The 22,096-nt window shown below is 46.3% G+C and overlaps 1 protein-coding gene and 1 long non-coding RNA gene across 2 annotated transcripts in view; one reads left to right on the forward strand and one right to left on the reverse strand.

Annotated features, from left to right (window-relative positions):
• Positions 1–2,098: 2,098 nt before the first annotated feature.
• Positions 2,099–5,462, forward strand: LOC120232540. The gene is made up of 3 exons (XR_005528591.1): positions 2,099–2,199; positions 4,207–4,313; positions 5,374–5,462. It is a non-coding gene; the product is annotated as an uncharacterized LOC120232540 (long non-coding RNA).
• Positions 5,463–5,532: 70 nt separating this feature from the next.
• TRIM44 (tripartite motif containing 44) overlaps positions 5,533–22,096 on the reverse strand; it is a 106,523-nt gene continuing 89,959 nt past the window's right edge. Inside the window, exon 5 of the mRNA XM_039233320.1 lies at positions 5,533–10,084. Within this exon, the coding sequence (XP_039089251.1) occupies positions 10,057–10,084 (28 nt within the window). The 3' untranslated portion in view covers positions 5,533–10,056. The remainder of the gene's footprint in view (positions 10,085–22,096) is intronic.

Here is a 22,096-nt window from a genome sequence, read left to right on the forward strand (position 1 = left end):
CTTGCGAACCAGGCCGGGTCTCTGATTTGCTCCGCAAGTTTACCGTTTGACAGTGTGCCAGGCCCTGAGGAGTGCAGCGGCGTGCATGCCCTCCTGAGCTGCTCCAGTGATTGTGAGGAAGGAAGTCATCGTGAGGTTGTCTTTCCTGGGGGCGGTGACTAAGCTCATAGCACAATATAAAAGGAAGCTTATGGCTTGGCTCTCAAGAGGGGTATAAACACGCCAGATGGATTTTCTCACCATCTCAGAAATGGCAAAAGACGGATACTTCTAGAAACCTTGGCTTCTTTACACCACTAAGCCATAGGCAGCAGTGGACTCTGGTGACCTAATTCCTCCTCCACACATCTGGTCCTTATGCCAGAGGTGGGGAAGGGGGCTTAGCAGGCATCCCTGTTTTGAGTAAATTAACAGGCAAGTATAGTCTGGTCATAAGTGTGCTAGGTATCATTTCAGAAGGAATGCTCTTGTTTGATTAGATGCCGGCGTTTTCTAGGGAAAATAGATCAGAACCCACCTGTTAGCAAATGGGAGATTTGCTGAGAAATACCCAGCTTTATTCTTACTTATTAGTGGATTCCTTTTTTTCCCTTTTATAAAAAAAATTTAATGCTTATTTATTTTTTGGGGGGGAGGAGCAGAGAGAGAGAAAGAAACAGAATCTGAAGCAGGCTTTAGGCTCTGAGCTGTCAGCGCAGAGCCTGATGCAGAGTGTGAACTCACGAACCGTGAGATCATGACCTGAGCCGAAGTCAGATGCTCAACTGACTGAGCCACCCAAGCACCCCTACTAGTGGATTCTTTATCCTCACCTCCATCTATAACCACACCACTGATATCACCATTGCTGCTGCTACTGCTAAGGCAAATAACAGTCTTGCTCCTCTATCATGGTTCTTTCATCTGGAATAGGCAGAATTTGATACCAGGAAACAGCCATCCAACCTGGTCCAAAAGGTCTCACAGGGCCAAAAGTGTGGAGAGAAGCCAAACACAGAAAAATTGTTTCCTAATTAACGCCTGCCATCTTTAGATGTCCTAATAAAAACGGTGAGGTAGCAAACAGACACCTTGAAGCTAGAGAACCACACTTGGACTCAATGCTGTCAAGAGGCAAGCAAAACATTCAAGCTCTCCTAAACCTAGTCTCTCCTGGCCTGGGATGTGCAAATGCTTAACTACACTCTGGCTCGAGAGGGAAAACAGGCAGGGCTGGACATGTTCTGGAATGGCAGAGCTCCAACAGACCACTCATGTCACCCTGAGGTGTGATGAGGTACTGCCAGCCTCCTCAAGCTCAGCAGCGCCCAGAATTTATGAACTTCTTCTGGGTATAACATGAATCTGGGGGCCAAGCCAGGCATTATAACATCGAGAAATGGTGAACAATATTCCTCCCCGCTGCTCTTCCTATTGCTGATTGTACCATTCAGAAGTGAATTATGATTGAATCCCTTCTGTGCTGAAGGTGTTACAAAATGTTGGTTGCAATGTAGTCATAAATATTTAAGTAAAAGGAAGAAAAAGAGGAAGGAAGGAAGGAAGGATGAAAGAAGGGTGTAAGAAAGGAAAGAAGGAAGGAACAAATGAACGAGGAAGGAAGGAAGGAAGGAAGGAAGGAAGGAAGGAAGGACAGACGGACAGAAGGAAGGAAGGAGGGAAGGAAGGAAGGAAGGAAGGAAGGAAGGAAGGAAGGAAGGAAGGAAGGAAGAAAACATGTAGCAAATGATAAAACTCATCGTTGCCACCAGTAAAAGATGGAGAGGCATGGAAAAAATCCTTGCTTGTATACCAAATGGAATGCAGTTAACTTAGATCATTTCTATACATAATCAACGTGGCATGGGCTTTTACAATTATGCGGTGTTGACAGTAGTGCATCATGGGAGAAAGGATGGTTCAAGTCGCATGCTTCTGGATTTCTTTATCTTAGGGTCATCAGAGCAGGGCCAGGTTGCCACAAAGTGCTCAGTGATCCATGGGAAATGAATCGCGTCTTCATTCCAGGGCTTAATATATGCATTACCTCACTCCTGGAAGCAAGCGACTCTGTGGTTGCTGGCTCCAAGGCAGATTAAGGTCAAAAGTGGCCCCGGAGACCAAATTCCCTAGAGATGGCTTACCACACAACTCCGTGCACCCTTTCTTCTGAGTTTTCTTCTCTTAACAACAACTAACAAACACCAGCTTCCTGGGCTGGTACTACATCTACGTAAGGTTTATTCTTCTTGTGGCAAAGAACTGGAGAAATACAAGGGAGAATGCGTCACTACAGGTTAAATTGTGTTACACCCAACTTTTGGTGAGGGTCCTGTTTCTTTTCGTTATACTCCGATTTGGTTGTAATGACTATTGCTTGAAATAAATGGGCAATTGACAGGGCCTTAGAGATAACAGGGATGCTTAAGTGATTTTTATAGTGGCAGTATTTGTCGTAACAGAATTTGACCTGTATTCTGGTTATTAATTTTATTCATCACAATGGAAGGCTTGGCACTTCCATTGTTCATGCCATTATATGCAAAGCGCTGTAGCATGAAAGTCACTTACAAAGCTACGGTGAAAACTCCCTAAACATGAGAGGCTCAAGGAACAATGAAACCTCAGGTAGGGCGATGTTTTGTTTTATTTAGCTAAATGCTCAGAGGTTTATTGCTTTTAACCCCTGAAAGTTGTTTGTTTTGTTCTATACCGTTTAGGATATGAACACCTGTAAAATGTTTGATATGCAAATTCTTTCCTTCTTTCCAGGCACAATTTCATTTCTTTAGGTGTGATGCTCAGGGTCATCATTTTGAATATGATTAAGCTGCTCTATAACACAGCAGTCCCCTCAGGAACTGACGTGTGTGTGGAGTTGTTTTGAGCACTAACAGTGTGGCTTGAGCTCTTTGGTATATTTAAATGTTTCTGTGTTTTCTATTGCTCTTTTTCCCTCCTTGTCCTAAGTTTCCCCTAGAAGTCTGTTTCTCACTCCTACATTAAATCCGTGGTGGATCTTGGAAACCAGATGTCAAACACTTAGAACTACGTGTGATGTGGGAATCCTTTCTGATTAGAGGCTTGATGGGTGGATGTATGGCCTTTCTCTTATGTATTTGCTTCATAGTATTTATTTCAACCAGTCAGGGGCCTGGCTCGTCACTTCCTTGTTCTCCATCTTTTGTGAGTGGGTCCAGCAGAGGTTCTAGATTTTTCCAGTTCTGTCTCAATTACTCATGGTCAGAGCACTTGTTTGGATTTCGTGTTCCAGAAATAAGGATAAGTGAAGCTGACAGATCGCTGAGCTGTAGGTAAATGAGTAGCGACTGAGTCCCCAAACTGGTGGGAAGTTTGTGGGCCATTTTTGTAAGGCAACTTGGTCTGCTGTGAGCTGTGGCCACGACGGTGACACTCAGCAAATGGACTATAAAATAGACAAGCTCTTTTCGCAGTCCCTTTCCAAGAATATGAAGCTGGCCCAACGTCAATCTGTTGGAGACCTCTTCAAGATGTTTAATTAAATTAAAGACTCCGTGTCAGAGCTGGCTGACTTTCGGGATTCTAAGACTATGCTAGAAGAAGCCACGGCTCTGTCTCCCCTGATGATTTCATTATTTATGGCCTTGGAAGAAAAGAGACTAAGAAAATCTAATCGTTCCTTTCCTCCAAAAGCGCAGTTTCGAATTAAAAGAGGTTTTCACTGCCATCCTTAGCCCTCCTTCCCTTGTGTACCCTGTACCTTGTAGACTGTTCAGAGCAAGGCCTAACAAAGGGGCAAGGTCCTCTGCCCCAAGGCCTCCCTGCATGTGTGCTGGTCAGGGTGTTATTCACCAACACAAGGCAGACTCTGCCGCTGACGGGGAGAGATTAAGAGCAGTGGTTTTGAACCCTTTTAGGGCTAGGTTTAAATCCTGGCTTCCTGTTTATTAGGATGTGACCTTGGGCAGAGTATTTAACTCTGTAAATCTGATTCTTGTGCAAGACAATAGGAGATGAAAGTGTCAGTGCTCTGAGAATTAAAAAAGATAATGTACAAAGCAACTAGGCCAGTGCCTGGCCCAGAGAAAGAGCTCATTCAATGGCAGCTAGTGTTATTAACACAAGGATTTAACCTGGAAGATTACAATAGTTAACAAGTACGGAGACATACCCAACGCAGTCAGTTACTGACTTTAAGTGCTCTTTTGTTTTTGTTTTTCTGTGACATTTTCTTCTCTTATTAAGATTGGCAGCCTGGCTTTCTGCTGGATGTGCGTACCTCTGGGCCAGGAGATGTTCCAGACAAGCTCCAATTTCACCCTTTTATGACTGTAAAGGAAATGGGGACACCTGTAAGTTGGACCAAGGGAAGATCAATGAAACAAAGTAGAGAGTTGTAGCTTTCCGAGGGAAAGACAATAAAACGCAAAGGGCTGGGGCAATGGGAGGTGATGTTGAGATACTGGCACCAGCCAGTGGGGAAGGAAACCTCCAAACACATTGTGGTCTGTTAAACACTGAGACGCTTGAGTGCTGCAAGGCTTGGCAGCCCCATCCCACCAGGCAGAAATGGCCTCAGCAACCGGAGAGAGGAAGGAGCGTCTAATAACGCTCTAAGAGACAGAGAGTCTGCTGTCCTGGCTAATCGGTGTGGCTCACTGGGCGACCTTGAGTGACCGACTCACCTCCCTATCTTGGACAATTTCTCCGAAGTTCACCCAGTCCCCCAGCTAACTAACGAGGTCTGATGAAGACAAATTTCTTCAAACGAAATTTAGAGTAGGGTTCATAAACCGCAGCTGTTCCAGACACGCCTGCTGGTGGGTTTTTAATCAGAGGATTTTAATGCCTTTAGGCAGGACTTGCACTTTAGGTTCACAAAGTGTCTACTATCCTGGCTTCTCACATTTTGCCTCTGTGCATATGACTTCTGGTTTCAGTGTAGCCCCACAGGTCGGGGGCAGCGGGGGTGGTGCCTGGGTGGCTCAGTAGTTAAGCGTCTGACTCTTGATCTCAGATCAGGTCTTGATCTCAGGGTCATGAGTTCAAGCCCTGCATTGAGCTTCATGCTGGGCATGAAGCCTACTTAAAAAAAAAAAACCAAAAAACAAAAAATTACTATAGCAAACATATAGCTCCAAGGTTCCACAGAGATGATTTTGCTGGCCTACCTGTAATTTGCCCTACAAAGATTTTTTTATTTCGAGAAAATATAAATATTAAAATCTGATGTTCCCCCTGGTTAATCTAAATTGTAAATATTATTTGAAAACATCATTCGTGATCAAGTATTCTTTGGGTTAAAATCTAACTTTGTTCAGAAAATTTAACCTAGGCATAGATTGTGTTACTTTGAGGAGAAAACATGTCTGTAAATGACGACTTTAAGTGTGTCTGCTTGTCTCTTCCCAGAGACCCCTGAAGCTGCCCTGGAGAAGCCAGGAGTAAATGAGCATCTGAATCTGACAACCACACACCACGCTCTCCGGCATCACCACAGTTAAGGATGGAGATCATCATGAATATTTACGCTTAGCAGACTCCTTTGTGCACAACTCTCAGAGACGAATGGTATTTCCAGTAATAGTTTATTGATTTCCAAATGCACAGGGGCGCTGAGTCCAAACATCCTGGGATAGCGGTAAATCTCTCTTACAAAATAATTTACAGTATGAAAATGATATACTGAAACATTAACTCAAATGTGTAATTCCCTTGAAAGAGCGAGTGTTCCCTTGTTTAATGTGAAGGGTGGAAGGGGAAGGTAAGGAGAGAATGTGACTGCACAGGAAAACAGGCAGAGGACAATGGGTTCGTTGCTTGTCCCCACCCATGCAGTGTGGACTGTCACTATACAAAGACTGGTCAGGTTTGATCCCCATTTATATAAATCTGTCCCCTCAAGGTCATATCAGTCCCAGCATGGGCTCTGTGGCATGTTTTGCACCTTTACACCCACAAGTATCTCAACTTGTTTTCATTTTCCTGCCCCGGCTTATTCTGCTGCTTGTTCTGCTGCTTCCGGTGTGTTCTCAGTTCCAGATGCTACTGTTCCGTCAGGCAGGCCCCCTGGGCCTGAGTCTGGGGATGGGCTGCCGTGGGGGCTTCAGAGCACTGCTGGGTGCAGGCCATGTTAATGAGATCTCGAGTCTCTTCTTTCCCTCTTATGGCTGGGCTGAGTTCATCCCTAATGAGATTTGTGTTTTAAACAACATTCCAGATGGGCTAGGCACACAGTAAACATGCAATCAATTTCCTTATTACAAAGCATGTACTAAACAGCTATTATGTGAGTATGAAATTTCAGGTGTTGGCAAGAGAATATTTTCTAGGTGTATGTGGGGGGCGGGAGAGGACTTCCTAGGATCCTCCTTCCTGGGGGAGGTCTCACCAGGGTCCTCAGTCCTGACTGGAGTGGGCAGACTCCTGGGTCCTCAAAATGCCTGGGCCATCGTTTCCGATACTGTTAGACATCTTGGAGCAGGGTTGGCGCCCACCTTGGCCCGTGCTTTAGGAGCTGACCACTTCTGCCAAGGAGCTGTTCTTCTCGTAAGCACCTTGTAAGCAAGCACCTGAGCTCCCACTATCTGGTGACACTTGTGATCGGGGCTGGTACAGTGGTACTAAGATCAGGAGGGGGCTGCCCTGAACTCCCCTTAGTTCTTATACTGAATGTGTGTGTGTGTCTATGCACGTACCCTTGTCCTTGATGTGTACATACGCACTCACAATGCGTGCGTGTGTGTGTGCATGTGTGCACACATGTCCGTATCATGTATCAGCAGGAAAGTCCAGATTCACTGGACTTTGAGTTAACACATCCTCAAAGAGCACAGGACGGGCTGGGCTAACACATGAGGACGGCCTTCCCTGTGGCAGTGCAGCAGCAGACATTTCCAAGCAAACTTAGCAGAACACCCTTCACTCTATTTCTAAGAACTTCTATACTCTTGAAGGCCTAGAAACACTCTATTTATGGGAGATGGCACCAGAAAGGAAAGGCTGCCCCAACTCCTGGAGGCAGGCTCAAGTTAGCAATGTGGACTTCACGTATCTGCTAACGTGGCACGGCGAGGCTACCTGGATGCCATTTCGGAGCCCAAACAATAGCCACGAAATGGAATTTTGAAAAAGAAGCTATGAAGTGGGATGGTCGGACTGCAGTGGTGGGGCCTGAGGCCTCTGCCTGCCTCTGTATTATAGATGTGCCACCGACCACCAAAGAGCTGGGGAGAGCCGGGCTCAAAGTCTGGCTCCAGTACCTCCTAGCTGTGGAACTCAAGGCAAGGGGCTCTTCCACCCCACATCCATTTCATCAGCTGAGAAACTGGGGCCTAGTGCCAGGCCTGGCTCACAGCCGGTCCTCAATATAGGTCATTTTCCCTACTGGGCTGTTGCAGCTAAGACTCTTAGGACTTCTTGGAATTGCCCTGGAGTGAATGACATCAAATCAAAGGACACACCCACTCTCAGCCTCCAGATAACCAAAACTTGGAAAGCAGCCAGGGATTGCGATGGGGACCCAATTCATTCTGACGACACTCATGACCTGCCTCCCTCAGTGACTTCTCCCTGGGGATTCTGCAACCCTGCTACAGCCTGCAGTTGGTCAGCACACACTTTGGGGCACTCTAACTTTTACTGAGCTGGCAGGAGCGCGGCCGCATCCTGCTGGGGCTTGAGGCTGAGCAGCGGGCTCCAGCTCCGGGGGGCTGGTGCTGCTGCAGGAAGCAGCCTCGTTCTTACATTGATAAATGCTCCTGGCAGGAACTCGGGAGCCTGGGCAGAAGCCGTTGCGCCGTGTTTAATGCTTCCCTGGTTAAAGTTTTATCAGGTGCTGAAGACAGCAGGAGCCCATTGAGCAAATCTGAAATCCTAAGTAAAAGCAAAAGTGCTTTCCTTGAGGATTACAGAGATATGATAACAGACAGAGATAGGCTGGCATGTGTTTTTATAGTTCTGTTCATATCCACCGCATATATGCTCGGGTCTCCCAGATACTGGTAACAGCAGATAGGTATGGAGGAGCCGATGGTCTGTCCATTGCTGAGATAAGGCTACTATTTGGAGATTCAACAATAATTATTGGCAAAAGACAAACACAAACATCCAAATCCTCAAGTGTTCTTAATCTCTTGGTTTTTAAACTCTTATAAGAGTAGCCACTGGTCCTTCTTTTCGGGGAGCTCTGTTGGGTGAGGTTGGGGGTTGTAATTAGTGGTATGCCAAATTCTCCAGTCTCTGCAGGCAGATAGGGAAAGCACCAAAACTGTCTTAGTCATTTGCTGACCACCAGTTTGGGAGAAAAATACTTTTTTTTTTTTTTAACTGCCCAAAGGACTCTCGGTCCCAACATCCTAACATATGTAGTGAGCCAGGGAAAGCCTAAGCCAAAAGCAAACATGCCCGGTAGCTTCCTGGCCTCAAAGAAATAGTTTCACAGCAAACACAGGATTGAACAATGATATAAATAAGATTCCTACAGGACCACGCTGCTTCGGCCCCAAAACCATCCCGCACACACACACCAGCTGGCCCCAAAGCTCTGTGACACGTACACAGGTCACGAGCAGGTCGGAGGAGAGGGATTTCCCCAGAGCAGGTGTCTCAGCTCTGCTTCAGAAGCAACTAGAAGTCCAGGCCCTGAGTCAGCTGTATGGATACAGTTCTGATTGTACTTCCCAGGAGTGGATGCCAAAACACCGCCAAAGGCATAGGACAGGGAACACACACCCCATGTGCAAATAAGAATTCCCTGTGAAGTGTCCCATTGTATCTTTACTGTGTGTATGAACATTCTATTTCATAATGTAACCGTTCTATCTAAAAATAAGGTCATCCCCTGACTCCAAACCATTTAAGTGAAACTGGTGTCTGAGGAAATGCAAGTTTTTAAGCTTGTGGATTTGCACTCCCTAGAAATCACGGCTTCCTTGGGGGTAGAATACCTGGGGGTGAGGAAATGTGGGGAAGGGGTGGGGAAGTGCACCACGGTGCGTCTCTGCTCGCAGTACTCGAGAGGGGAGAGCCTGGCTGCAGGAGAGGGGCCGGAGGCCAGAGGGCGGGTGCCAGGAAGAGGGGCTCCAGCTGCAGTGAAAGGTGGGGGCACCTGCTGGGAGACGGGGCTTGACTCAGCACACCAGGGCGATGAGATCTCTCCCTACCCTGCACTGAAGCCACATGAGGCCAAGGGGGTTGGGGCGAGGGCGCCCAAAGCCCACACTGAAAAACTCCCACTTCGCAATATACACTCCAGACTTCGTGTTGTGACAAGACCCAGAAAACCGGCAGAATTCACGCAAATAATTCAGGCTCCATCAGGTCCCTTAGTGACTATTTTGGAAACTCAGGCAATTTGAGTTCAGAAATACTGATTTCAACTTTTAATCAGATCTCCTTGGTCTTTTTTTTTTTTTTTTAAAGTCATTTCCTTTCCACCTCTTCAATCATTTTTTTCATTTCCACAGCACTGAATTATGGATCTGAAGTGCTGGATAACCTTATATACTAAAAATATCTCTGTATTTCGGACTTTTAACTCTTTCTCTAACCCCATCTTCACGCCACCATCTTACCTCATGGAACCACATTTTCACAACTGTATGACTGGACTTTCAGAGACTATCTACAGAGCCCTACTTTGCCCCTCTCCCATTATTTCATGCTTCTGTATAAACAAAGTGGGGTTTTATTAGCAGGTAGGGAACAAATTCTGACTGCCCTTCAAGATTATTACAGATCCTCCCAGATGAAGCAATGCCATCTGGGTATACAATATTCCAGGGGCTGGCTTTCCTGAGTAAGTTCAAAGCAGCCATCGAGGGGCTACCTGAAGGGCGCTTCTTAATGAACTGCTCCTGGCTGATCACAGGGGCACTTTTTGTTGACCTACCATGACGAGAGAATGACAAGCACAGTGACAATAAAATCGGTCATCCCTTTGACAGATGTGTGCCTGCCGTGGACCTGGGGATGTATCTGGTGGAAGTACATTTGTTGCTGGGCAGCTTTCACAGAAATCAGAAGCCGTTACACACACGCCGTCACATACACACGGGGGAGGGGGTGAGGAGTTTCCACGGGGGATGGCAGCCTTCATGTGTCCTCGTCTTCACTGGCACCGCTGTAGAGGAAAGGAGAGCCAGGTGAGTCACGACAGCACGAGAAGGGGAAAAGCCTCGTCTACCGGCCGAGAGCACAGGCCCTGTTCTCAGACCGCCCTGGACCCCACTCCTCGGCTACCACCGCTGGGCGCTGGCCACGGCAAGTTAGTCGGCTTCTCTAAGTTAGTTTCCTTCTCTGACTACAGGGATAACTCTGGTGATAGACCCTGCTTTCCGGGGTTACTTATAAATAAGACAAGACATGTAAAGCACATAATGCCTGGTACACAGTTAAGTGAGTATCTATGAAGGTGCAGGTGAGAGTCATAATATTTTTTAAGCTTACTTGACAAAGAGCTAGTGAAACTCAGCAGTTTGACTTCCCCTAAGCCTTAAATCCTACTGTTAGGAGAGAAAAACAATGAGAAGCCATCACTCTGCACTGGCCGCAGCACTTCTCATTGGGAGTTAAGCCAAGGTGTCAATCCCGCCCTAGAACAGTCATAGGGTTCAAATGTGGCTTCTTCAGGGGAGGTACTCTATCTAAGTAGGGTCCCCTGGTCATCCCCCCATTTTATTTCTTCAATTGTCCTTATCATACCCTATGAACTGTTTGCTATTTACTCTCCCCCTCCCTCTGACTGGAGCATACAAGTGTAGCAATGCTGTTTATTTTGTTAGCACTAGCATAATCTAGCACTGGTATCGTGCTAGGCACAGAGAAGTGCTAAGAGATAGTTGTTTTCAAAAAGGAAGTGAGAAGTAAAAACAACAGGAAGGGAGGAGAGGAGGGAGCTGAAAGGAATACTTATTACTACTCTGACCAGGGTGTCCTAAATGTCAGTGATAATTCAGGCACAAAAAATGAGCTGTGAGTCCCAGAGCATGGCTAGGACCTCGGGTGCCTGAGGTTAGAGCCTCCCTGGCTTGGTCCCGGGGATGGGGGGGCGGGGGGTGGAGGACACTGTTGATATAGGGACCGGGCAAGACAAGGGCAGGGGGCAGAAGCGAGCCCGCTAAGAAGGACATAAGGAGCAAACTTGCCTACTTCCTCCTCTTCTGCTTCTAGAGGCCACTGTCCTTAAAATACTAAGAGTCAACTTGATCAAGTGCCTACTGTGTCCCAGGGACCCTGAGCTAAGCACTGCTCATGACAATCCACGACCCAGGACACAGGGACTGGTGGTGCGATCCCCGCTCTGCAGAGGAAGAAAGAGAAGCTGAGACGGAAAATCCTCAGCCACCAGTAAGGTCTGTGTCCATACAAGTTAAGGATTAGTATGGGCTGGATGAAATCTGAAGCAGTGATGCGGAGGCAGGGGGTGCTTAGAAAGGCAGAAAAAATCTCCTTCCTCCGGTGGAGATAGGAGCTGGAGAAGAGGGAAGGTCTGGGGTGCATCCGCTCCCAGCTATGACCTAGAAATTTTTTATCTTGCAACAGACTATCTAGGTCTATATAAAATCTGTGCTGTTTTGCATCCATTTGGGAGAGACTTTCAAGGAAAATATCCCAGGCAGCAGACTCGTAGGACTTCCATTAAGGGCAAAAACATTTCAAGACACGGAGCCTGAAATTAATGTAAATGTACTCTAGGAGCCAAAAACACCACCTCAGCAACCTTCACTGTCCCAAACTCTGCCTTATTTCTCCCCTTTTCCCGCCTGTGGTCCAATCACAGGATGAAGGGTGCAGCTAGGAAGGGCCGGACAGTGGACTGTCATAAGGAGTAGTGTTTGGTGGCATCTGTCCCAAAGGGAACAAAGGGTCTTTTATGAGAGTGTCTCACCAGAATCAAGACACGGTTGGAACTGGCGCCACAGTCTCCCCTTTGGTATTACAGCCAAAGCAAGCCCTTCCTGTTCTCTTGTCAGCTCTCCTTCAAGTACGAGCGGTATAGCAGGCTGGCTGTGCCCTTTCCTTAGGCTGCGTTTCCCTTTGCAGCATTCTCAACTTGAGATGCATAAAGGGTTCATGAGCCTACTTAAATTATACACCAAATTTTGTGTGTTCCTTTGTTTGAGAAAGGCTATAATTTTCATCATATTCACAAAAAAGGTCAACAACCCTTTCCCCCCAAACTGAGTATAATAAAATTAAAAATAAATTGAGTGCTTTTCTAGTTGCTAGGTTCTTTATTCTAAGACTTGCAGAGTTGGCTTGGAGGAAGGATCAGAGAAGCCCTGACTGACAGAATCTTTTCTCATGACCCTAAAAGAGATCTATTCTGGAGTCTGAAAGATACCGTTCATCTCCTAGTTTAAAAGCCTGAGATCTTGAGATTCTGGCATATCACTGATTCTTTCATTTGCTAAATATTTATGGACTGTCTACTATGTGTTAGGCATGATTCTAGGCATAACAATCAATGATGGACACAGTCTTGTCATCATAGATTTTACAGCCTAGCAGGTGAGAGGGTGGAGGGGGAGGGGAAGGGAGAGAGAAATGTGGGGGAGGGAGGCTGGAGGGGAGGGGGGGAGAGGGAGAGAGAGAGAGAGAGATTTTGTCCAGAATGGCATACTCAAATACAGTATATTTACTTTCATAATTAAGTAATAAGCTACTTTCCACAACAACGAAGAAGAAAAAGGATCTTAAGTGAATCAGTAACCCAGAACTTTGCTCACCTTGTGTGTGGTCTCTCCTGGAAAGTTACACAATATACAATTACTATGAGATAGCATCCCCTGAATGCTTCTTCACTTTGTATATAAGCTAGTATGTATTAACACAAAACTTTATCTCAAATAGCCTATAAAAGTCTTCACTTTCCAAGGGAAGTAACACAGCCTTCGACTTCAGCCACTTGCCCTCTTCCTCTTGAAACAATTGCTGGTCACATTTAGATTTATAATTGGATTGGTACTCAGATGTTACTGAAATTCTTCCTACTGTCCATGTTGTTACTGATGTCACTGCCGTTGTTTTGAGAATGAACTAAGGGTGTTAGAAAGACAGCCCATTCATGTGAACTATTCCAGAATAGTTAAATAAAATACTTAAAAAAGAAAAGACAGCCCACTCTATAGTAGGTATTGACCAATGAGAGAGGCAGTATTATATGACTTTAAAGTCACCAAGACTGAATGAACTAGGTTCAAACCTCTGCACTGGCACTAATGAGCTGTGGGCTTGGGTGAGTTACCCTCTCTGAGTCTGTTTCCTCATGGAGTTCTATCTAATCTTACAGGTTTATTGTGAAAGTTCTACGTATTTCACAATAAATGATTAAAAAAGCGGGCTCCCTTCTTCAACCTACCTTCCTTCTGGCCCTGAATCAGTATGTCCCCTCCTCCTAACTCCTTCAATGTTCCTGGTCTTGGCATCTGAAACACCCCACTCCAGAGCAGATGTGGCCCTAAATGCCCTTACGTTTCTGGAGAGCAATAGTGCCTTTCTTTGCTTATTTGGGGAGTTTGTTTTTATTTTAACGGCAACTTCAGACCTGACGAAATACAGGTATTGAACAGAAAGAAAGGCTGAGTTCTATGGTTCTGACCCTTCTACCTGACAGGTCTCTGTCAAACAGGAGTGAGGACAAATACCAAGTGAAGCCTCGCTAACCAGCTGCAGTCACAGACTGTTGTAGTTGGAAAGTGCTGCTATGTCTCCGAGCAGGGCTTTTAGCCTGGGGCACACATATCCCTGTGGCACGTAACAACTCTCCCAGGGCTATCAGGGCACGTGTGATTCTAAGGAACTACAGGTTTGGATCCTTAACTTCCACGTGTGCTCTTTCTTAAAATTCACTTGTCGAAGAACATGTCCGTGATCTCTAAGTCCCCACTGCAGGCCACTCACACTTTTACAGTCACTGTCCTGCCCTTCAGAAAACAAATGCACGCCTCTCACCCTCCTGACTCTTACCAGGGGACAATTTTTAAATGCCCTGCCTCTCAGAGAGTCCTAGGAGAGCAGGGTAAGGCATAGCCAAAGAGATAATCCTTGATTTTGCCCCGGCAACAAACTCTTGGCAAGGTTGTGTGCTCCTATCTGTCTGTCCACGGACTTAAGGATTCACATTTAGAAGTCAAATGCTTATTAAGTTTATTTGAATTGAAAAAATGAAATCACACTTGGCTCTTCCAGAAAGAAAGACTTATTTGGCTGGGTGGTTTGACCACACGAACCCTTGCCCATTAGATTATGTAGTGAATCTTGCCTGTAAATGTCATAGGCAGTGCCAGAGCTTTGCCAAAAACGTATGTAAAGCTCATACCATGTAACATGGCAGATATCACACCCTTTTGAACTATCTAAACTTGACATGTAATTTCAGGAGTTAACTTTAAACTGGACAAGGGGGCACATAATTTTCTTTTTTGAGAGAGAGAGAGCGAGCGAGCACAAGACAGGGAGGGGTAGAGAGAGCGAGGGAATCTTAAGCAGACTCCACACTCAGCGTGGAGCCCAACACAGGGCTTGAGCTCATAACCCTGGGGTCATGACGTGAGCCAAAATCAAGGGTTGGATGGTTAACTGACTGAGCCACCCAGCCGCCCTGGCACCTAATTTTTTCTACATAATTTTAGGGGGTAGAAGACAAAGTTTAGCTAAAGAACTGAGAGACTCCAAGCCCCGGACTTAGAGAATGGCATGCTGTCTAACACATCCCTGGCTGGGGGACCAGGATCATGGTGGGTAGGGGTTGAAATGGGACTAGGGAGCCCCAGCCACCAGGCTGTGTCCCCTCTGTCAGACAACCTACTGTGGATGAGGAACCGTGTGAAATGGACGGAGCTGTCAGAGGTGCATCACAGCCCCCAGCACAGCCAGCCCATGAATGCCTGCTGACACAGTGGCAATTCTTCAGACAGTCCACACAGATAGGAGCTCAGCCCTTGCACGGTGTCCCCAGAGACGGCAGCTTATGAGAGGATGCTAATAAATGAGGTGGACGGCACTCTGACCTCACAAGTTTAATAGCTTCTTTTCCTGAGAATATAATACAACTTAATTTGATTTGGCATCACTCCTATCTGCTGAGTCCTTGGCTATTTATTACTTCATTATTGCTGTAAAAGAATTATTCAACTCGAGAGGATAGAGAAATTAAGAGGTATCAACAAGGGAGGTAGGTTAGATTTGAGAAGACAGATTTAGCCCTTTCCAAGTGTGAAGCTGCACGGGATGGTCATGGGCAGCCTCCATTAGCCATTTGAGGCAGTGAAGCCCAGTTCCAGGAAGCAGGAGGTCGGTCTGGCCTTGGGGATGGACCGCGCACCCAGATCCAGGAGCACGCTCACCAGACAGAGCAGAACAGCCGCTTCCGTGCCCCCTTGTCACCTGCCCCAGCCTACCAGTGAGCGGGGCTCACTGCACTGTAAGGAATCAGAACTTAGATTTTTAGCCACCATCTATAGAACTCAGTGAGGTATGAATATAAAATAAAGTGAGATGGCCTCAGTTTATTCTGGGTTAACTAAGAAAAACATGAGAGGACTTCAAAGTTTTAGTCCTGGCTTTGCTGTGGGACTCTGGGAAATCAGGATGCGTTGCATTATAAATGAAATTTAGGAAAATTCCAAACCAGACAAAAGGTAAGCTCCTTTCTGACACACAGTCTTGCTGAGCTAATTAACTAGCTCTCATTTATACTGTTTTCTCTCTTGCTTCCCATGTACGTCCCTCTCCCCATTCCTCTCCAGCTCAATCTGAAGGCTGGCCTAAATGTTGCAGGTCCTTTCCCCTCTTTCTCCGGCGGGGCCCAAACACCAGGTTGATGAATAGCACTGCTTGATCAGGACCAGCTACAGAGCCAAGAACTAAAGCCTGGTGGGAGCAAAAGCCTCATGATTCGTCGGTTCACCATGGCTCTTATAGTCTCAGGTGGCTGCTGCCTTGCTGCCTCTTCCTTCTCAAATCACAGGAAAGACAGGAAGAAGGACCCTTCTCTCCAGATCACATTCTACTTTATCCCATGAGCCTTCTCTTCAATAATAACCATTATTCACAGATGGCCGACTTAATGTTCTGTGCGCTGTGCTAAGCAATTTATACACACAATCTCACTAAACCCTAATAGTAGCTTTTGGATGGGTATTATTATCTCCATTCTACAGATGGAAAATGGAGGCGAAACAAAGGTACATAACTTTCTCAGGGTAAACACAGTTGGTAAATGATAGATCTAGATTACGTAGACTCTGGAACCCTGAGATATAAAACTGGACTTGGGTTAAGAAGTGGGACATGGGCCTGTATCTTTTGATATCCCAGTTACCCAGTCAGTAAGTGACGGCCATTCAGTCTTCTGAGGCTCAATTTTTTTCACCTGACAAATGGAATAATATCTACTTCCAAGGGTTGTTGTAATAAGATGGAAGGTTCACGCAAATTCTTTTTAAGACGAGACAATGCCAGGTAAGGGCAGGATGACTACAGGAGGAGAAGGCAATGGACGCTGGGTTTGTCTCTCAGCCCTCCCACTGTCACTGCATTTCCGGACCGAAGGGGGTGCCGCTGAGAGAGGCTTGGGTCTCCAGGATGGCCTCAGGTCCACCCTGTGACCACAGTGCCAACTCTGATCTGCACACACCTTGCAACCTGTTTACTGTCTTTATAGGTGGCTCCACCCTTCTTGCACTCCACAGGGGCTAAGTGGGTGGGGGCCTGTCTCTGCTGGAGACGGGAGGGCTCCAGTGGGTCTGTTCAGGCAGTGCACATCAGCATGCCAACATCCCATCCGCTCTCAGAACTGCCTTCTTTAGGACTGAGGCTCCTGTACTTCCTGTAACAAATACTGCTTCCGTGAAAGGAAACAAAAATCCATAAACATCATGCATCAGTGATAATTACCTTTAACACATTGAAAGATATTTATCTTTACCCTTCATGCATATATAAAAATAAATGCTTCACCAGCTCTTTCAGAATCTGCTTTTTCCACTCAACTAGCAATCATAAATACCTCTCCTTATCAAGAAAATATATGTCTAAGGGCGCCTGAGTGGCCCGGTCAGTTATGTGGCTGGCTCTTGGTTTTGGCTCAGGTCACGACCTCACCATTCTTGAGGTCGAGCCTTGTGTGAGCTCTGCACTGTCAGTGCAAAGCCTGCGTGGGATTCTCTCTCTCGCTCTCTTTCAAAATAAGTAAATAAACTTAAAAAAGAAAGGAAGTATATGTCTATAAGATTGAGATTCATGATTGAATTGTATGGACTTATAGTATCTGGACATTTATATTATTTCTAATTCTCACTTACTACCCCACACTTCGGTGACACATATCTATGTGGGTGAATCTTCAAGTTCATCCTTAATTATTTCCAAAGGGAGTAGGAAGGGAAACACCTGGGTCATAGGGCATGTTTTTTTTTTTTAATGCAACAGCCTTTGATTTACAGAAAAATTACAAAGATAGTCCCAAGGCTTCCAGCATGTAGTTTTTTTTCTATTATTATTAACATCTTACATCAGTAAAGTGTGCTTGTTACAATGAGCCAGTATCAGTACATTAGCATTAACTGAAGTCCATTCTTTATTCAGATTTCCTTAGTTTTTTTCTGATGTTCTTGTGCTGTTTCAGATTTTACCCAAGTACCACATTATATTTGGTCATCATGTCTCCCCAAGTCTCCTCTTGGATGTGACAGTGTCTCAAATTTCTTATTTTTGACAACCCTGACAGTTTTGAGGAGTACTGGCCAGGTATTTTGTGGAGTGTCCCTCGGCTGGGATTTGTCTGATGTTTTTGTCATGATTAGGTGGGCCTTTGGGAAGAGAACTATAGAGGCTCCCTGTTATTCTCATCACATATCCAGGGCAGCAGCAATAGGACTTAGCACTGCTGATGCTGACCTTGATTGCTTGGCCCAGGCTGTGCTTGTTAAGGTTTTTCACCAGACAGCTACTCTTTGCCAGCTTCCCACACTGCACATTCTGGAAGGAAGTCACTATGAGCAAACCATACCTATGGAGTGAGGAGTTATTTCCCCCCTCAATCAAGGTAGAGTATCTGCATACATTATTGTAATTTCTTCTGAACATGAGATTTGTCTCTTCTTTCTTTATTCAATCAATAGTTTCTATCAGTATGGACTTAAGGATATTTATTTTTACACTCCGGATTATAATCCAATACTACTCTATTTATTCTTGCTCAAATTGTTCAGTTCTGGCCTTTGGGAGCTCTTTTCATCAGCTCTTATGGCCCCCGACATGCTGTAATCATTGAGGGGTCTGTTGGGGGTTTGTTTTGAGCACATCCTCACTTTCTAGCACTACAAAATGCTCCCAACTCATCGTGTAAATATCCTTCTCCAGCCCTAGAATCAGATATGTCTCCAACAAGCAAAGGAGTCCTAGAATCAGATATTTCTCCAACAAGCAAAACAGATGTACTTTTAAAGGTATTTGACATATGATTGTTAAATTGCCCTTCAGAAATCATAGTAGGCTGATTTACAATCATGACTCATATAGGTATGAGAGTGCCCCCTTTCCCCACACCCTTGCCAACACTGGGCAGCTGCAAAGTGTCTGTGAGAATGGGATGTGTGTACATACATGAGAGAGAGAGAGAGAGAGAGAGAGAGAGAGAGAGAGAGAGAGAGAGAGAGAGAGTCTCTCCTCTCTGAAATAGCTTCCATGTTGTTATTCAGTTTCCTATTGAACTCCCAGAGGAAAGTGCCATGGGGGCATCTCTCTGTCTTTCTGTGGACCTTCCCCAACCTCCCTTTCTCCCCCCAGCACAGTTGGACATCACATAACTGATGACCTCCAGTGGCGGGGGCTAGAAGGGAACCTTTCCTAACCCCCTATTAGGAGCCAGGCAACTCCAGAGCATGGGGGAGGGTGGGGGGGCTGGAAGCAGAAAATAGCCCAAGGGCTTACCTTCCCTGCTCCCTGCAACTTCAGGAAATACCCCCCAACCCAGTTTTCTCATCTTTTCTTGGCAAGTGATTAATGAAAACCAAATCTCACTCAAGCAGCTTCCTTCCACAGAAATCCTAAACATAAGATTTAATAAAATGCTGGACTTCAAATTTCCTGTTGCCAGCTGCTTATCTTACAAGTTACCAAAGGGAGAGGGAGAAAGGATCAATAAATAAACACACACTTGACACTAATCTCTAATCTCTGTATGAATTGTGGGCTTTTTTTTTTTTTTTTTTTTAAAGTATTCCAGATTAGTTCTTGGTAGTTTTGAGTCCCATGGTGACCTTGAATTGAGGCCCGGAAGTTGAAAACTGGAAGCAAACCAACTCTCAAGACCTACTGAGACTTCTTGTATCACAAAGGGCTATAAATGTAGATTTAAGAGAAGCACCTAGGCTTGAGTCCCAGCTTTGCCATTTACTAGCTGTGGGATCGGGAGCTCAGTGTCCCTACCTGGAAATGGAGGGCAATTTAGTGCCCACCTGGAAGAGTTGCAGGGAAGATTAAGTGGAGATGAGCATATACAGAGGGCTTGGCATGGCATGGTACCTGACACACGGAGAGTGCTCAATACATTTTATAGTTATAGATGAAGAAATCAAGCCTAAAAGAGGCTAAAGCTCATAAAGTGAGCTGATTGGAAGTGAGGTTAACTGGAGATGACCATTTCTGGTTCCTGAATACACTGTCAAACCTACAAGCCCCATCTTCTCTGAGAATGCCATTTATTAACAAAAGAGAAGAGCTAACATGGACATCACACGCGTGCTGTTGGCATCATGCTATCATTTGAACGGATTCAAGAGTCCTTCCCGAGCCTGTTCCCTTGGTGTTCGGTAACAGACCATTTGTTAGTAACAGCAGGAAACAGCTGGAGCCTACTGAGTGCGTCGTATGTGCTGACTGTTGTGCTCAGAACATTAGAAGCACCCTCTCTTTGTCCCATCGAATCCACCAGCAAGTTCTGCAGACTCACACTGCAGAATCCATCCCATGCCGGCCCCTCTTCTTCTCAACGGCCACCACCATTCTTGCTTGATCTACTGCCCTCGCCTTCTAACTGGGTCTTCCTACTTCCACCCTTACTTCACTATGGCTTAGTTTTCAAGTTGCGCTCAGAGTAATACTTTTACACGTGCAATAGACTATGGCACTGCTGTGCTTAAAACTCCTTTAATGGCTTCCCCCAGCCTCGGGGGGAAGCCCATGGCCCCAAATCCCTACATGATTTGGACTCTGCCTACCTCTCTAACCTGTTTCGAGCCACCTGCTGGCCACACTAGCTTTGCTTGTTCCTACATGAAGGTGTTGGCATTGCTGTTCTATTCCAAAAGCTCTTCCCCTCACGGCTTGGAGTGACTGGCTCCTTTACAGTCATGTCTTAGCTTCAAGGTCACCTTCTCAGAGGCTTTCCCTGAAGGAGCAGTCTAGAGCAGCCACCCCAGGCCTGCACTATTACATCAGACTGTTGTATTGTCTCCACAGCACCTATCACTACCTGAAGTTACTCTGAGATGCTAAGGGTCCTTAAGTAGCTTGTTCCCTGCTGTATCTCCAGTACCAGATAATGTGCCTGACACCAGTGAAACTTCACCAAATATTTTTTGAGTGAATGACCCAGTGAATTATCAAAAGAACTCAAGGTATTATTGTTCTAGAAACCTTCCTTCCAAGCCTTCCCAGGCTAACTGTGGGCAGCCTAACAGTCTTAGAGATACTTCCCAGGAATCTCATGGACAGCTTATTCCCACAGGTGAGCCCAAGCTCTATTTCTTTTCTGTCACTGCAATCACCGGGCACACAGAACCACAAGGGGGGATGGGGGTGGGGCACCAGGTGTGGGTTAAAATGCCAGATCAAACATGGTTACTCTTACAAATGACTAAGCCTTACTGGTAAAGGATGAGTGTGTCCAAGGAATGCTGGGTCACTGGGGACAAAGCAGAAGCAAGCTCCAGTCTAGTCGTCCCCAAGCAAGGAAATCAGAAGAGCCAATTCCCCTGCATGAGGAAGTGTCCTCATCTGGCCGCCTTATAAAACAGCCACACGTCTGGCAACTTCCAACCCTCCACAGTCCAGCTGTGAGCTGCGGTCAAGGCAGGTTTGGGTTCTCGACTTTAACCATCCTCCCTTCCCCCTAGTGGTCTGTAATGGAAGAGAGGCCTCCAGGCCACGGTGGAAGTGAAGCCGGGCGTATTCACGGTTCCCCTCCCTCCCTTCATAGAAACGCCTGCTGAAGCAGAAGGGTGTCCGGAAGTGGGAGAGCAGGGTTAGCTACTGTGATGGTAGTGACGTGGGAAAAGCACACAACTAGGAATCGGAGACAGGGCTCCAAGGCCCAGGTCCACACACGTTAGCCAGAGACCGTGGGTGGAATGCCTCTTTAAGCTGAAGTCTCCACGTCTGTGAAGTGAAGACAGTGACACATGTAAGGACTCACTAAATGGAGGCCATCGTTCTTACCTGCTGGGCACTGAACTAATCCATATCCAACATGTTCACATTCGGTTTGTAGCAAGAGCCCTAACAGCACTAACACTCCATTTTACAGATGAAGAAACACTAGGAGCAGAGAAATGAAGTGACATACCCAAGCCCCACAGGTAGGCAGAGCTGGAACTATGACCACGGCTAGGCCGGGGACTTGGTGACAGGTGAAGGCCGCGCAGGAGGGCGCACGTGAAGTCAGCCTGGCTGTGTTCCTCACTCCCAAGTGGCACAGGCAGTGACCCCTACTGGCTGCTGGCGATTTGTCCAAGGCCTTGGAGATTGACACTCCAGTTTAGACACCACTGACCAGAAAGCTTCTTCCCTGCTATAAGGCGCCCTGACAGTCTCTCAGCGGGTGACATCCCTGTAGTGACCTGGCGGCAAGTTAGCTATTTCCCTCCGATTCTCACCTTGGTTCCTGTGGGCTCCAGCCAACAGCTGCGCAAAAGGGCCTGCCACTGAGACACCGTCCCGGGGACTTACAAGAAGATGACTCTGGGTCAGACATTGGTTTCGCTTTCAATCCTGTCTGTCCTGAGGTGAGAGGAAGCCACCTCTTACCCTTTTAATTAGGATGTTCCTTTCAAGGCTTCCACGATTTCCGCTCCACCCCACTAGAGGAGAACACTGGAGTCACGTTGGGCTGGCGCCCTCTTGTCTG

This window comes from Hyaena hyaena, unplaced genomic scaffold (assembly GCF_003009895.1).
Source record: "Hyaena hyaena isolate Hyena2069 unplaced genomic scaffold, ASM300989v1 scaffold_74, whole genome shotgun sequence".
Classification (NCBI taxonomy): Eukaryota; Metazoa; Chordata; class Mammalia; order Carnivora; family Hyaenidae; genus Hyaena; species Hyaena hyaena.